This window comes from Leptopilina heterotoma, unplaced genomic scaffold (assembly GCF_015476425.1).
Source record: "Leptopilina heterotoma isolate Lh14 unplaced genomic scaffold, ASM1547642v1 Lhet_87, whole genome shotgun sequence".
NCBI classification, from domain to species: domain Eukaryota; kingdom Metazoa; phylum Arthropoda; class Insecta; order Hymenoptera; family Figitidae; genus Leptopilina; species Leptopilina heterotoma.
This window is the reverse complement of record NW_025111190.1, coordinates 950,409-967,741: the sequence shown is the minus strand read 5'-3', so window position 1 is coordinate 967,741 and position 17,333 is coordinate 950,409. Positions and strand designations below refer to the sequence as shown.

At 22.7% G+C, this 17,333-nt stretch overlaps 1 protein-coding gene across 8 annotated transcripts in view; it reads right to left on the bottom strand.

Moving 5' to 3' along the window:
- LOC122511553 (peripheral plasma membrane protein CASK) overlaps positions 1–17,333 on the bottom strand; it is a 434,675-nt gene that overhangs the window by 386,429 nt on the left and 30,913 nt on the right. For 7 of the 8 annotated variants that reach the window (XM_043626886.1, XM_043626888.1, XM_043626887.1 and 4 more), the window contains exon 6: positions 8,642–8,713. The exons of the other annotated variant lie outside the window; for it this stretch is intronic. In XM_043626886.1, the coding sequence (XP_043482821.1) occupies positions 8,642–8,713 (72 nt within the window). The remainder of the gene's footprint in view (positions 1–8,641; positions 8,714–17,333) is intronic. 8 annotated transcript variants of the gene reach the window in all.

The window sequence follows — 17,333 nt, the reverse complement described above, 5'->3', positions numbered from 1 at the left end:
CTCTACGAGGAAAATTTTTCTCTAATTATTCATTAGTTTAAAAAATTAATCTTCAACTTTCAGTCCAAATTTTGACTAAAATAGTTTACATTAGAAAAAAAAAATTTTTGTTTCAAACAACTAAATTTTTGTCGAATCAACTAAATATACATGAATTCTAGTAAATATTTTATAGAAAAAGAGAAAGATATTAAACAATATCAATATATTCATGATAAAACAATAAATACCAATAAAAACAATAAAAAATTATTTCTATAAATAAGTAAAAGTAAAAAAAATTGATTAATTTACTTTTTCCACATATTTTTTTTCTCTAATTTTAACTATTAATAATTTAAATAATAATAATTATTTACAATTTATTTATTATTATAATTCACAATATTATTTACGCTCCACAAGTTTTGAACGTTCAAATGAACGAAATACTTTAATTGCAATAAAAATTAAAAAACTTAAATTATATATATTTCAGAACTTTAGGATCATTATTTATTTTATAACTAAAACGAAAAAATTCACTTCATTTCGTTTATGAGAGAACTTTTATGCCATCTAGGCGTTAATTTCGAGAATATTCGACGCCTCCCGTTGATATGAACTTGTTTCAATTGTCAAAATAATAAAATCGCTTTTGGAGCTCAGTTCAATATGATCTCTAACAATTGTCAATTTAATATAATCTCGCAAAAGTTTCCATGTAATATAATCTTAACTCAGATTAATTTTAAATTCACATAAAAAATAAAATATTAATTCGTTTGTATAATATTATTTTATGTTTTATAATGATTAAATAATGATTAATAATTATTAATAAAATAAAATATAGAAGAATAAAATTAATAAAATTATAAAATATAAATAAAAAATTATATAAATTATAAAAAAATAATAAATTATTAACTATAAAATATTAATTCGTTCGTAATGTTATTTCATATATTTTAATGAATACCTAATTCATTTTTAATAATTATTAGAGAAAATAAAAAATAGAATAATAAATAAAGAAAATAATAAAATTACACAAAAATAAATACATAATAAAAATACTAAATAAACTAAAATTAAATAAAAAATGTATTTATTATATTTATCAATGAATTCATTTTTATTTCGTTACTTAATAAATATATTATTTTGTTGATTTTTATTTTAAATTTATTTGATGTATTTTATTAATTTTAGTATTCTTGTAGATTAAATATTTTATTTTTATAAAAATATTTATTTTTTATTATTTACATAATTTTTATTTCTAATTTTCTTTATTAACTTTTCTATATTTTAATGCATAAATAATTATTAAAAAAAAATATTCATTAAAAAAATTATATTCTAATAAAAATGAATAAAACTATTGTCTATTTGAAATATTCTGTTAACATTTTTAACATAGTAAATAAAAATTTAAAAAGCGTTTAAATTAAATACATTTAGGTAACACAAAAATTAATTAATTATTTAGTGTAATAATATTTTAACAATACATTTTTATTTAAGTTTAGTTTATTTAATATTTTTATTATTACTTAGTTTTGTATAATTTCATTATTTTCTTTATTTATTATTCTCTTTTTTATTTTATCTAATAATTATTAAAAATTAATTATTTATTAAAAAGTCTGAAAAATTTTGTAAGATTATATTAAATTGACAATCGAATCAACGAAAGGCGTCGAATTCATTGGCGCGAAATTAAAAAAAAAGAAAAATTTTATTAATAGTAATAAATACAAAATTAATAATAATAATTAATAGGTATAAAAATAATAATAATTAATATTAATATATTAATAGATACATAATTAATTAATATCCATAAAAAATAATTGTCTAAATTTCTACCTAATATTTACTGAAATTCAAGTAAAAATTCTAATTAAATGGATTAAAATGTAAAATCATTCTTGTAAAATTCTAAGTTTAGAATTTTTTTCCTCAGAATTTTATAATATTAGAATCATTCTAATAAAATTCTATACACAACTTTTTATTAACAGATTTTTATATTTTTATATACTTATTTTGTTCGTCTTTGAGAAAATGTTACGAAACTGATTACGAAAGAAAGTATGCTACATTAATGTATATATTTTATTTCCAGAAAAATTAATAGAAATATTAAAGGAAAAAAGAAAATGCGATTCAATAATAAATATAGAACAAGTGTGTGGGAAGAAGAGAGAGAATATACTTTTAAAGGATTGTGGAAACGAAATTCTTATGAAACACGTTTGCCGCAACGTGAAATCTTGCAATTGATGTTGAAGCATTATTATTTTTTTCAAAAAAAAGGAACAAAAAAAAGGAAGAAATGCCTTCTACCCCCGTTTAGTAACAGTCGCATGGAGATAGTAGAAGTAGAATACCAATGTTGTCCTCCGTGTCGCTCACAAGCGAATCCTCGGCGTCCGTGAGGTCCTCGAAAGGGAAATTGCAGTTGGATGTTGTCAGCCCTAGCAAAAGAATACATTTAGAAAGAAAAAGTGCCATTTGTTTCTGCGTCTGCGTCTACCATGGTCTACCATGGTCGATGAAACAATTTCATCGTGCTCGTAATAGGAGACAGACCTGTACTCGTATATATTTTATCAATTCTAAATTTCTTATCCAACAGCTGATTTCTTATTATTCTCTCAATCCTTCAATTTTCAATTCGTCAAAACAAGACATTTTTTTCACGAATATTCCCGTTTACATTCAAACAAAAAAAAAAAAAAATGTACGAACATAAAAAATTTCTATCAACATTTTTTATTTATGTTTAATTATTCTAAACTGAAAATCAATTCATTATTTTTGTTTCAAGAATTTTTTTAACGAAATTTCATAGCAGATAAATTGTGCGAATATTTCCCAAAAACGACTTTCTTTAAATGTTCCCACTTTCTTTTACAACCTAAATTTTTCTCTAATTGATTTCAGTAGAATTCTCATTTATGGGAATTTACATTTTAAAGCTCTCTTAAACTGCGAGAACGATTTACATATTTTTAGTAAATTTCCAGATTTTATGAAGCATTTACATTTGACGAAACTTTTACGTAAAAATTTCTATTTAGTGGAATATCTTAGAAGTAACGAAATTATCATTTAAGCCAATTTTCGGTTTATCGAATTTCCCATGTGTAACGGAATTTTTCATAAAATACAAAATTTCAACAGAGGGAAAAAATGTAGAGTTAGTTTATTCTATTTACAAAGTAAAACCTACATCGTCTCTAAAGTTTTTAAAGAATTCTGCCAATTAAATAATATAACCACTTGAAAAAATAATTAAATAAATCAAATTTTCATTTAATAAAATATTTACAGTAGCAAACTTTTCATTTTGTTATATTTTATAGAATTAAATTTAATTTAGTTAATTCTTGAACATAGTTAAATTTTAATTTAGTCAAACTCCCATTCAGTTAAATTTTTATTAAAAAAAATAGTTAAATTTAATTAAAAATTTCATATAAACATAAAAATGCTTTTACTTTTTAAAGCTGAATTACAGAAAATTCGTCTACTAATCAAAATTAGTAAATACAGTACCGTCCGAAATTGTCAGTCCACCCATTTTCAAAGGAATGACAAAAATTTTTTAACATAAAATTCATGAAAAGTAAAATTTTTTTTGGTTTATATTTTGAAAGACGATAAAATTTTGAAAAGAATAAGACCTTACAGAAGTCATTTGGCCAAAATTTGTAGAAGATATTCTTAAAAATCGTCATTTTCAATGTTTTACAAAAATTTGAATAACTTCTAAAATAATGAACGCTTTTTAATAATCTTAGGCTTATTTTAAAGGTCATTTTCTACGGAATAAGAATTACTTATAGGCATTAACCTGTAATTTTTAACTTGGAATAAGCATGACGTCAAAGTTGGACAAAAAAATTCAAAAAATTTGAAATAATATTATTAAAAGAAAAATAATTTTTGAAATTCAAACATATATTTTTATTAAAATTTCTTGAAAAATCTACACCATATCATGTTTTATATATGTTCTAGAATAGTTTTTAGTACAAAAAATTGATTTCAAATTTTTCCAATTTTTTTGTCTAATTTTGACGTCATGCTTATTCCAAGTTAAAAATGACAGGTTAATGCCTATAAGTAATTCTTATTCCGTAGAAAAAGACCTTTAAAATAAGCCTAAGATTATTAAAAAGCGTTCATTATTTTAGAAGTTATTTAAATTTTTGTAAAACATTGAAAATGACGATTTTTAGGAATATCTTCTACAAATTTTGGCCAAATGACTTCTGTAAGGTCTTATTCTTTTCAAAATTTTATCGTCTTTCAAAATATAAACCAAAAAAAATTTTAGTTTTCATGAATTTTATGTTAAAAAATTTTTGTCATTCCTTTAGAAATGGGTGGACTGACAATTGCGGACGGTACTGTATTTTCTTCAAAAAATCTTTTGCTCAATTAAAAAAATAGATTTAAATAAAAAAATATTTGTCGCAGAGATTATACTAACAAATTCATTTATTTCAAATAAAATTGGTAACGAAAACAAAGTTGTTTGGATCAAATAAAATTTTTAAATTCTAACTAATTAAATTTTCAAATAAAATTTATTTGGTTCATTTGTAATAAAATGTAAATCCTATTTGCATTTAAAAATAATCTAGTGCCATAAAAAGAATGCTTTTTTAGCATTCTTTAAATCTGAATTAGTATAGTTTTCTACTAATTAAAGAATGCAAATTCGTTCACCAACTCAATAGTAAGAATTTTACTAAATTTGTAGTAGTAGTAGTAGTAGTAGTAGTAGTAGTAGTAGTAGTAGTAGTAGTAGTAGTAGTAGTAGTAGTAGTAGTAGTAGTAGTAGTAGTAGTAGTAGTAGTAGTAGTAGTAGTAGTAGTAGTAAAAATAAAAATAAAAAATAGGTTTAAAAAATAGGTTAAAAAAATTAGTAGATTAAAAATAATTAGTAGTAGTAGAAAAAAGTTAGAATTAGTAGAAAACTACCAATTCTTTAGATCATTTAAGAGAAATATATTTTTCCCTGAATGAATATCTAACAATAATGGGAAAAAGTAATTTCAAGATTATAGAGATTTCCTAACAAATCGAAAATGTTTTATCCATCCTCCATCAATAAAATATGAGTGAAAGGATATAAAAGAACAAAAAATTATTAATTAGGGCAAAGTTTAGTAAATTGTACCCCCAAACAAACTAGGTATATATATAATTGAACCATCATATTATCGTAAACTAATTTCCTGCATTTGATGGTTGAGCCTAAAACTTGCAACTAGTTTATAATCGACATGCATGGAATTTCTTCGCGAACTGAATAGTCGAGAGTTCACTTAGCAACATGTCTGGTACATAATACATTGCCCTTTCTAGTCGACTCATAAACCTGCTTTTCGCCCACCCAAGTCTATTTCGATTCACCACGTGTAACCTCATGAACCAGTCAAGAATTGAATACTGAATGACTATGCACTTCTCTCTCTCTCTCTCTCTCTCTCTCTCTCTCTTTTCAAGAATCACATCTATATAAAGTTCGTAGTACCTTTTTTTCGCGCGGCGGTAAATTATTCGAAAAATTTTTTCTATTCTATCGAGTAACACTATTGAGGGAGAGAAATATTTTAAACTACTCAACACTTTAGTTATATACAAAAACCTAGACATTTATGGGAATATCTTTGGAAACTTCATAAATTTTTTGTCATTCTGATGTATTTTGAGAACTTCAAATACTTTTTGCTTTTCTAAATCTTTAGTTTAGGAAATTCTTTTTATCTAATAAGAATTTAATTATAGTTCATTTTAATGAAAATATTAATTAATATAGAATTATCATGTTTTCGATAAACCAATAAACAGAATTTTTATTTTTACGAAAAGATATTTTTTATGCAACTCAGACGTGTATTATGGTCACTTTACCTGTGTACAGGATCTTACCAAGTTCCTTCTTATAGCCCAACGGTAAATAAAGTGACAATTATTGCCCCATTTACTAACAGCTCGCAAGTCAATAAAGTACCCATTACAGGTGATAGTGATAAAATCATTATTTTATTTCCTAAGAATATTGTAACAATGAATTCAAATTTTCAAAGATTTTAATTTGAACCCTATTCAAAATTCAATTATTTCTGAAAATTCACACAAACTCTTCTAATATTCAATTATTATATAAAATTTTACCTGAAATTCATTTTTTAATAAATTTTTATTATGAAATTTTTCGAGAATTCAATTATTTACACACAAAAATAAATAATTTATTCAATAATTGAATATTTCTTAAAATTGAATTTTTAATTTTTTATGAAGAATTTTATCAAAGTTTTTTTAAATATTTGAATTCTTTCGGTGAATTTAAAAAAAAATTTAAGAATAAATGCAATTTTCTATCATTATATTTAAAATTGTATAAAAAATAATTTAAATTTTGCAACAAGTTTTGTTATTTATGAAAATAATTGAACTCTTGCAACGAATTTTATTAAACAATTTTTTAAAGAATTGAATTCCTGTGAAGAATATAATTTGTGAAAATAATTAAATTCCGGAGAAAAATATTATTATTCATGAAAATAATTAATTCCTTGTGAAGAATTTTTATTCAAATTTTTTTAAATAATTGAGTTTCTCAGAATTTTTTCAAACTTTTTATAATAATTAAATGCCATCGAGAAATTTCATTAAAAAATTGAAAATAATTGTAATCTGACAAAGAAAATGTTTATTTTTGAAAAGAATTAAATGAATTGAATTCTTGGGAAGAATTTTATTAAAATTTCTTAAATAATTGAATTGCTTTGAAGAATTTCATCTTTTACGAAAATAATTGAATTCTTCCGAAGATTATTACAAACATTTTTTACAATAATTGTATTCCTATGAAGAATGTTATATTTTACAAAAATAATTTTATTCTACGACCAATTTGAAATCTGATAGAGAATTCAAAAAAATTCTTTTTTAAATAATTGAATTCCCATAAAAAAATGTATTAGTTGTGAAAATAATTGAATTCTTAAGAAGAATTTTAAGAAGAATTGTATTGAAAATAATTGAATTGTGTAGGAAAATTTTAATAAACTTGCAAGTTTATTAACTAAATCTTGTAAAGAATTTTGTCAACATTTTTTTAAATAATATAATTTTTAAAAAAATTTTATTCAAATTCTTTGAAGTAATTGAATTTCTCAAAACTATTTTTTTCAATTCTCTGTATATATTTGAATTCTTTGAAGAAACTTCATTAAAAAATGAAAAATTATTGAATTGGTGCGAAGAAATATATAGAAAATTGTTATGTATTTGAATTTCTGTGAAAATTTTATTAAACTTTTGTTTAAATAATAGAATTCTTTTGTAAAATTTTATTAAAATAGTAGGTAATAAAAATAATTGAAATGAGGAAAATTTTTGAGAATAATTGAAATTTTGCCAAGAATTTTATTAAAATTTTTGAAAATAATTGAATTTCGGAGAAGAATTTAATTATTTCTAAAGATAATTGAAATTTTGACGAGAGTTTTAAAAAATTTTTTAACATAATTGTATATATGCAAAGAAGTTCATCACTTTTGACAATAATTGAATTTCTGTAATCAGTTGTTCTTAAAATTTCTATTTAAATTCGTTAAAAATTGATATTTTCTAAAATTTCAAATTAAAATCTTTGAAGTTCGTCTATTTATGAAGATTATGCATAGTTTATGAGACAATAAAATAAAGATTCGGAAAAGCAAAATTGAGGTCTTATTTTTGCGCTATAATTATTTTTCTTTCTGCTCCGAGAAAAATTGTTTTTTTTAGTTTTTGTTCTCATTTTTTTCGTAATGAAAATTTAAAAGTTCCAGAGATATATTCTCTTATACTATTTTTGATTTATTTTCAAATTCAAAAAATTGTTAAACATTAAAAATTCAAAATAGTTTCATAAATACATAAAATAGGATAAATAAGAAACAGGATTTTAAAAAAATACATTGTGAAAGGAAGAGTCAACAATATATAAGATTTGGAAAAAAAACTCTCCAATTATAGGAAACAAATTCTTAGTTGTATTGATTTCAATAATATTTAAGTGGTGACATCAATGACATCAAGAGAGAAAGTGAAAGGAATTGATTTATAAAGAGATTGCGACAATACGTCTAGACGGAGGAATTATTCATTGTCAGTGATCCACTTGAGATAATTTCTTCGTCCAAGAAAAACTTCTTTCATCAATAGAAGAACAATGTACAACATATTCTCGCAATCATTTTTTTTTCTACTCTAACACTTGTTTTTGCACGTGAATTACTATATAACAGAGGGGGACATTTATTTTCAGAAAAAAAATTATATTAATCAGTGAAATTGAAATTCTTAATTATAATAATTTTGTGGCAAAAAGCAAGCAAGCAAGCAGTGGCAATTTTTCTATGTTAAATAACAATAATAATAATTATTATAAATATTAAATATAAATAATTAAAATCGAGCTATTTGAAAAGAGGGCTTAATGTATATATAATATTATTTGTTATAGTCGCAGCATATATTGTTGGTGAAGATAAGCAAAATAGTGGACTTTGGTGTATAAAAGTGTTAGAAAAAAATAGGGTCCTGCGGAAGTGATGAATAAAGGCTAGGTCAGGCTTACCATCATTGTCGGCCTTCAAGTAGAGCTGACCCTTCGGGCTCAGACACTGCCGATACTCGGTCGTGTAACATTCTGTATTCATTTAAACCACACTTTATTTTATGAGCAATTTAAAAGGGCAAAAGTTTTCTCAATACTAAAAGTCTAAAACCCAATATAATCAAAAACAAAAGTAAATCAAGAGGAAAATTTTAAGAAGAAATCTGACACTAAAAAAATATTAAATCTTTTTTTTTTATTTTACTCAAAAAATAATTTATAATTTAAAAGATATTTCAAAGAAAGTGTGGAACCATATAATAACAAAAATTCTATAGAATTTTTATGTTTATGAGCGAAATTTTATTGAATTATTCTATTGAAATTGAATAGAATCTTCACTAGATTTTGTGCAGAATCATTCTATTTTTCAATCTATCAATCAAAAAAACAAAAAATTCTATACAATTTTTTTTACTGCAATTTTATTATTTTACTTTACCAGTGAATTCATTTTTTAATCTCCGAAATTTATATAAACTTCATTCAATTGCAACACATTTTTCTTTAAAAAGAAAAAATGTTCATAGTTTACCTTGAAATTCTTATTAATTACAAAATTACTTTTTGATTTAAAAATATGAAAATTTGGGATTAGACACAATTTTTTATAAAACTGTCTGTCAGAATTCGACTATTAAAATCAGGGCTCGAACCAGTGGAAGTATTTAAAAATACGGACATTACGGACATTGCTGACAAAAATATAACCAGTCAGAGTCAAATAAGAGAACATTTTACTTAAAACTATAAATTAAATTTTTCCTAACTATAAAACATGAAGATATCGATAACTCCGAGTCTTCGACTCGGAGTGATCGATTTCTACGTTTTATTATAATTAAAAATAACACAGTCATAGAATTATTATTTTCAAGAATTTTTAACTAAAATTCTTCTTAAAATTGATTTTTTAAAATAATTTTCGAAAAAGTTCTTTGACAATTTTCAAATACATTTGTTTACAATATTCAATTATTCGTAAATTCAAATAATATAAAAAAAATCCGCAATTAAACTTTTTCAAAAAAAAAAAAAAAATTAATTCCACAGAATTGTTAGTTAAAAATATGAAAAATTCAAATTTTCAAAGATTTTAAACTGAAACCTTTTCAAAATTCAATTATTTCTAAAAATGTATGCTCTAATGCTTTTAATATTCAATTATAATCTAAAATTTTAACTGAAATACACTTTTAAATTAATTTTTATTAGAAAATTCAACCAGAATTCAATTATTTTAATACAAAAAAACAACTTATTGAATTAATGCATGTTTCTTAAAATTTAATTCTCATAAAGAATTGTATCAATAAATTTTTAAATAGGTAATTGAATTCATTTGACGAATTTTAATAAAATTTTTAAGAATAATTACATTTTTTCGATGAATTCAATTAAAATTGTATTAAAAATAATTGAAATTCTGCAATGAGTTTTATTATTTATGAAAATAATTGAATGATTGCGAAAAAATTATTTAAAAAATTTGTAAATAATGAAATTCCTGTGAAATTTTTATTATTTTTTGAAAATAATTAAAGGTTTGTGTAGAATTTTCTTAAATTTTTTTTTAATTAATTGAATTCTTTTGGAAAATTTGATTAGAATAGTAAATACCTATTAAAAATCATTGAAATGAGGAATGTTTTTGAAAATAATTGAAATTTCGTTAAGAATTTTATTAAAATTTTTGAAAATAATTGAATTTCGGAGAAGAATTTAATTATTTTTAAAGATAATTGAAATTTTGACGAGAATTTAAAAAAATTTTTGAACATAATTGAATTTTTACCAAGAATTTTATTACTTTTGAAAATAATTGAATTCCTACATCATTTGTAATTTTTCTCTAAAATGATCCAAATTATATCGTACAATTTACGGATTTTAAGGTCCTTTTTCAATCAAATTACGGACTTTACGGACCGTTTTTTAAAAAAATGGACTTTTACTGACTTTTACGAGATTTACGGACCTAGTTCGAGCCCTGCTAAAATTTATTAATTTTGAACAGGGGTGACAATTTTTTTCTGACTAAACTTTAACTTATAATTATGAATAAAAGTAAGCGAAATGAAAAAACAAAAAATATTTACTCAGTGACATTAAAAATATTTTCTATATTATTTAATAATTATTATTAAAAAAATGTGTAATGTCATTAAATTAAATTATTTTTAATAGTATAATTTTTATTGTACAATTTTTTGCTATAAATTATTTTTAAAAAAATTTAAGAAAAAGAATTTGATTTAATGACATTTACAATTTTTTTCTATAATTTCTAATTTTTTAAAAGCCCGTATAACTTGTATATAAACAAATAAATAATTATAATATAAATAAAAAAATTTTAATGCCAGTAGGTATATTGCAAAATTTTTCATTATGCCTAAATCTTTTTTAAACAATCGTGCAACTTTCATTGTATAATTTTTATAACTTTTTCTCTAAATTATTAAAAAAATGCAAGTGTAATAATAAAATATTTTAATTGATTGACATTCAAAACAGAATTTTTTAATTTTTGAAAAGCATTGAAAATTCCCTTGATTAAAAGGTCGGCGAAGTTCACAAGGTTTATAATCAACGATTCAGAAGAAAAAATGTTTACGTACTTTTATACAATATTTATGCATAATTTTGTGATCAATAATTTGAAGAAGAAAAATCTATTGTTTTCGTCAAGAAAAGTATTTTTTTTCAATCGTTGATCATAAACGTGAATTACACCGATGTCGAATAAGTGAAAATTCTAATTTTCTTTCTATTTTCAAAAGGAGTTTTAATTATATAAATTGACTCTTCATTAAATAATAATGTTGCACTAACTTTTGATTCTTACTATCCAATATCTTCTTAAATAATCGATTATAAATTTAATTCAAATAAATTTCCTTTCAGTATTCAAGTCCTTTTGAAATAAGAAAAAAATTTATGTTTTATAACAAAAATACACAGAATTGCAAATAGATGAAAAAATATCGACATTTTTCAAATTCAAAGAGAATATAAAAGTGAAACATTTTGTTTGAAATGAAATTTCTTTTCAAACTAGAAAAATATACCCCACTTTGTAAAAAATTTGACGTGAAACGAAAACAAGATTCATAATTTTTATCAAACGTTTCTCTTGTAAAAAAATTAATTTAAAAACTAAATTTTATCAAATTAAAAAAAAATTAAACTTTCATATTTGTTAAATTTTTCCCGAACTTATTAATCTTTCATTTTTTTAATTTAAAAAATCGGTATGAGAAAAAATTGTCACCCCCAGTTTTTGAATTATCAGGTATATTTAGAAAATTGTTTTGTTTAAAATATAGGGTAAGTGCGGGTATAGTCGGACAGTACTAGTAGTCGGACACTTTCGTGTTTTTTGTCAAATAAATAGTAATGCATTGTGATAATTACTTTAAAAAGTATACTAGACGAATGTGTGAAGTTTATATTTTATTAAAATAGTGTTATTTTCGAAAATAATTAAACAAGAAATATTTTATTTAATGTTTTAAAAATCATGGTGTCCGACTATAAATACAACCATTTTCGAGTAGCGCGATGAGTGGCACAAAGTTTTGTTGATAATTAATCATAAATATTAAAACTTATAGGGTTTAAATATTATATTAATAACTTCTAATATGCTTTAATTCCATTTTCCAGCAGATAGCAATTAAAAAATTATCTTTTTTACTTTATAAATTCTAAATATCTGACAGATGTCCGACTATAGAAACAAGGGGAAAAAGTGTCCGACTACTAAAGCATTTGTAATTTTTTATTAAAATGTTTATATTTTATTAAATACTCAACTATTTGTAACAAATTTATATGATTTTTAATCCTGAAGAACTCCTTTAATTAATAATGTGCTTATAAACACAGAAGATATTTGCTATTTCAAGAAAAAAACCATAATTTAAGATTGTATCCTTAAGTGTCCGACTACTAGTGCATTTACCCTACTACTTTCTCAGGTGATGAGATTGTGAAATTTTTTTTTATTCAAAAAAGAATAGACGGTAGTAAATTCAAATATCTTTTTCTTGTTTTATCAGTGAAACGATATCTTTTTACAATTTCATTTTCAATAATTTAAAATCTACTTCACAGTCTATACTTTCAGAAAGTGTCACTGAAATATTGACCCTGATATAAGTTAAAATACAATGTCACAAAAGTGAACAAAAGTTCTTTTAAGAACTTCATAAATTTTCCGTTCGGTAATTGCAAAATTAGTTTAAAACTCTAGTCTAGCGGGTCTTGTTGAAAAGTATGGCAAGTTGAGCAATGTCAAAACTTTATATATAAGAGGGTCGTCAATAATGTTTAGTATAGACGAAGAAGCAAAGTTTTCGAGATAAAACTTTTTCAATAAAAAAAATTTTTTCCCAGTCTTATTCAATGAACTATAATTGAAATTTGGAAATGTTTATTACACAGACATGAAATCAACAAGAAATTAAATTTGCGGTCTTCGATTTTTGCCATTGCTATTTGTGAAAAAGTGGGACGCATGAAAATTACAGACATTGAAATTAGAAAAATTTTTGAGTATTCTATTGAAGTTTTGTTTTATTAATATTTTTCAAATTATTGAATTTCTTCTTTTTTAATTATTTCTTGATTAGAATTCTTTTATTTTTTTTTTATTATTAAATTTATTTATTTTATTTTTTATATTTCGTTATTATTAATACTGTTAATAATAATTATTAACACGTGACCACTGAATGACACGACTGGAATGAAATTTTTGAAAAAAATAATCTTTATTTAAAAAAATTTCTATTTATAGCAGAATACTTATTCAATAAAATGTCTACCTTATTGAATTTTCAAAAATCAGAATTTTCATTACAGAGAATTTTCAACTGTCCGAATTTTTATTTTCACTAATTATTATTTAACAAAAAATTAAGGGGGTTCGACTCCTTTTGACATAACCTTAAAACTATAAAGCGACAATTATAACAAAATAAATTACAATTTAAAAATAAATTATTATACTCACAAATATTTTCTTTAAAACAATAATTATTTTAGTTTTTCTAAAGAAATAACTAACAATTTTAACTTTTATCCAATTTTTACAAATAAAGCCTAATTTTTTTCTTTCAAAACTTTTGTTCTTAATTTAAAATGTAAAAAAAAGTTAAAATAAAAATAAAAAATATTTTTTAAAAAAATATTAAAAAAAAATTTTATTTATTCAATAAGTTTTGAACAAAATATTGTCAGCAAAATTTAACGAAAAAAATTACAGAGAATCTTTCAAAGAGCTTTCAAAAATCTTTCAAAACCGAGTCATTGTTTGTAAAATTTAGATGAAAATTTCAAATAATTTTTTTTATAGATAAGACAAGCAAATTAAATGTTTTTCTAACAAACTTTAAATGTAAATAACTTTTTTTTAAATAATATTTATATAAAATAAGATTATTTATTATTTATTTGATTTTTTTATTTATATTTATTAACTAATTTTATTTATTGTTTTTTCTTTATTTATTAGTCAAATAAATTTTAATTCTAGCTTTATTTATTGTTTAAAATGACATTTTAGTTTAAGGTTATGTAAATGGTAGAACAGCCTTAATTTGGACAGATTTCCAAAAAAATATTTCGGCGTGAACTTTTAAATTAATCAATCAGAGATCATTAGAAAAAAATTGTGAATAATGAAGTTCAAAATTTGCTCTGAAATATTTATTTTGATTGGAATTTTCTCTTTCGAATTTCAGTAAAAAATTTGTTATGCAAATAAATAAGTAAATAAATAAAATCAATTAAAAATAGATTTTCAAATTGAATATTTGTCGTTTTAAAAATTCTATCAAATAACAGTTGGTAAAAATCAAAATTAAGAAAAGTGAAAATTCGGCATGATGGAAATTCTATCTTTTAAAAATTCAACTAGGCAAAAATTTTATTAAATATTTTACTGAATGGAAATTTGTTCAGATAAAAATTATTTTTGTGAAAAATTTGATTAAGTAGCACTTTTATAAAATAAACTTTCAGAAAAAATTAACCACAATAATTTAAAAAGAAAATTTCAAGTTCAATGTCGAGAATTTAAATTCATCCCGGAAAATTAATTTAAAATGATAAAATATAAGAGCATATAATAATAGAGATTTGTTAAAATTAATTTTGAAACAAAAATAATAACCAAATGTTGCTGGAATTGTAGAATAGTTGAATGACTAATAATTCGAAAATTATGCCATTTATTCCGCATGAAGGGTGTTATTGTTATTGCGCCCTTCACACAGAGAAGTATTCAGTTGAATTATCGATTAGTCTTTTATTCGTAGACACACTGAAACGTAAACACTTCCTTTCAAGTGCGTATTAAAATCGCTTGATGAACGGGGGGTGGTGATATATAGTATATAGTTTATACAAGGTGCATGATTACATGTTTGAGTAACTGGCAACAAAACCCATCCTATTGTAAAAACTTGGACTCTGAGACAAAAAAGAAAATCTTGTTACTTTTCTTATAACAAAGCTATAAAACCTTGGCGGACCAAAAAAAATAATTCCTCAACAACCTTTTAATAGATAATTAAATTCTTTCATTTAAGCTACTTTACTAATTGCTATAAGTTGTTTAAAAAATAAAAAGACAATTATCCCATTCTCTCTAAATCTGAAGAAGTTGAAAATCGCTAATTGTCTGTAAAATCTTAACTCAATTTTTGCTTCTGCAATTAGAAAAAGTAACTTATTATTAGTAAATAAATAACTAATTACACAGACCAACGAAATTTAATAAGATTTTCTAACAAGGAATCAGAAAATACATGAAGAGGAATTTTTTTTCAAAAAGATCAATATAGAATCTGAAAGTACTACTCTTTCTCTTTGGAAACCATTTTGAAATTTAAAAAAATCTTTATTTGTCTCGGAGAAATCGTCTATTGAATTTTTTGTCCACGAATTCGTCGATAATCGAAAACTGAGCAGGATACAATAAATATTTCAAAACATCGTCCGACATATTGGAAACGCCATTTTGAATTTTCTAATTCCAACTTCAAATTCGTAACTCAGAGACAAATAAAGATTTTTTTAAATTTTTAACACTTTTAGGTTAAAATATGTCGAAAAATTAGTAAATAAATAACTAATTATTATTAAAAAAATAACTAATTATTAGTAAAAAAAAAAATAACTAAATATTAGTAAAAAACTAATTAAGGCGTACAAAATTCGACTGTTTTTATATTTCATATAGGAGTCGTTTTCAATGTATTTTCGCCTGCTGAACGCGATGCCGGATTTCAAAATTGCTTAGCACGTCATAATTTTGAGAAAAGTGGGGGTAAAGACTAAAAAAATACGCGTTCTTGTAAGAGTTTTCAATGTATTTTTTGTATTCAATCTAAACCATCTAAGGACTTGCATGAAGTAACGAAATAAAGATTGAAACGTGAATTTTAAGACTCTTATGCGCAAGACCAAAAAATAGAGGATTTTGAAAAAAGTGGGGGTAAGGACCCAAAAAACGTGTTTTTTTTGGTAATTTTTGACATAGGAATCGTTTTCAATATATTTTTGCCTGCTGAACACGATCTCGGGTTCTAAAATTGACTGGCGCGTCAGGATTTTGAAAAAAGTGGGGGTAAAAACCACAAAAACATGTTTTTTTGTTATTTTTGGTATTGTAGTGAATTCTTATGTATTTTTGTTCGTTGTTCACATCACTATTTTGAGAAAAGTGGGAGTAAAGATAAAAATCAATTCTTTCGGTTAATGAATTTTTGTTCTCTAAACACAGGGCTCGAACCAGTGAAAGTATTTAAAAATACGAACTTTACGGACCAAAAATGAAAAATTACGAACCATATTATTTATCTCCACTTTTTTCAAAATCCTCCATTTTCTTTGTTCTTGCGCCTGAATCTTAAAATGCACGATTCAAACTTTAATTTAAGACCTCAAAAGAAAATTTCTTTCACATTAGGTCAAAAACACGTTTCTTGGGAATCTTTTCCCCCACTTTTCTAAAAATCCTGACAATTTTAAAACCTTAGTAGTAAATAAATAACTAAATAAATAGTCAAATTTGACTAATTAAAATAGTTACAAAATTCAAATTTAGAGAGTTGAGACAAAACATACACGGATCTTTCTGAATTTGGGGACAGTTTGTTAAAAATTAAAATAAATTTGAAGTTACATTACAATTTAAATTTAATTAAATGAATTTTAAAGTATATAATAATGTCAATTATAAATATAAAAATTCTTTTAATTTTTTCCCTTCCCTTTTTCCGACACATATTGAAGAATATAATTTCAAATAACCAAATTTATTGAATTTAATTTTCATCAAAAAAATGAATTAAAAAATATCTTATTCAAAAATTGTGTTAATCTAAGTCTCTAAAATTACTTTTCAAAGAGTTATACTTCATCTACTTAATCTAATTAATTACGGAAAGATGCATGAGTGCAAATTGCTCATTGTCATTTCTGGAAATTTCAATAATAATAATTCTACTGTGCTTTGAAACTTCAAATTCACTACTGCTTTATCAAAGGAAATTAAATGGGATTAAAATAAGATAAGCAAAGTTCTTATATTAATCCAACACAATTTTCTCTGCGTTCATAATAATAAAATATATTATAA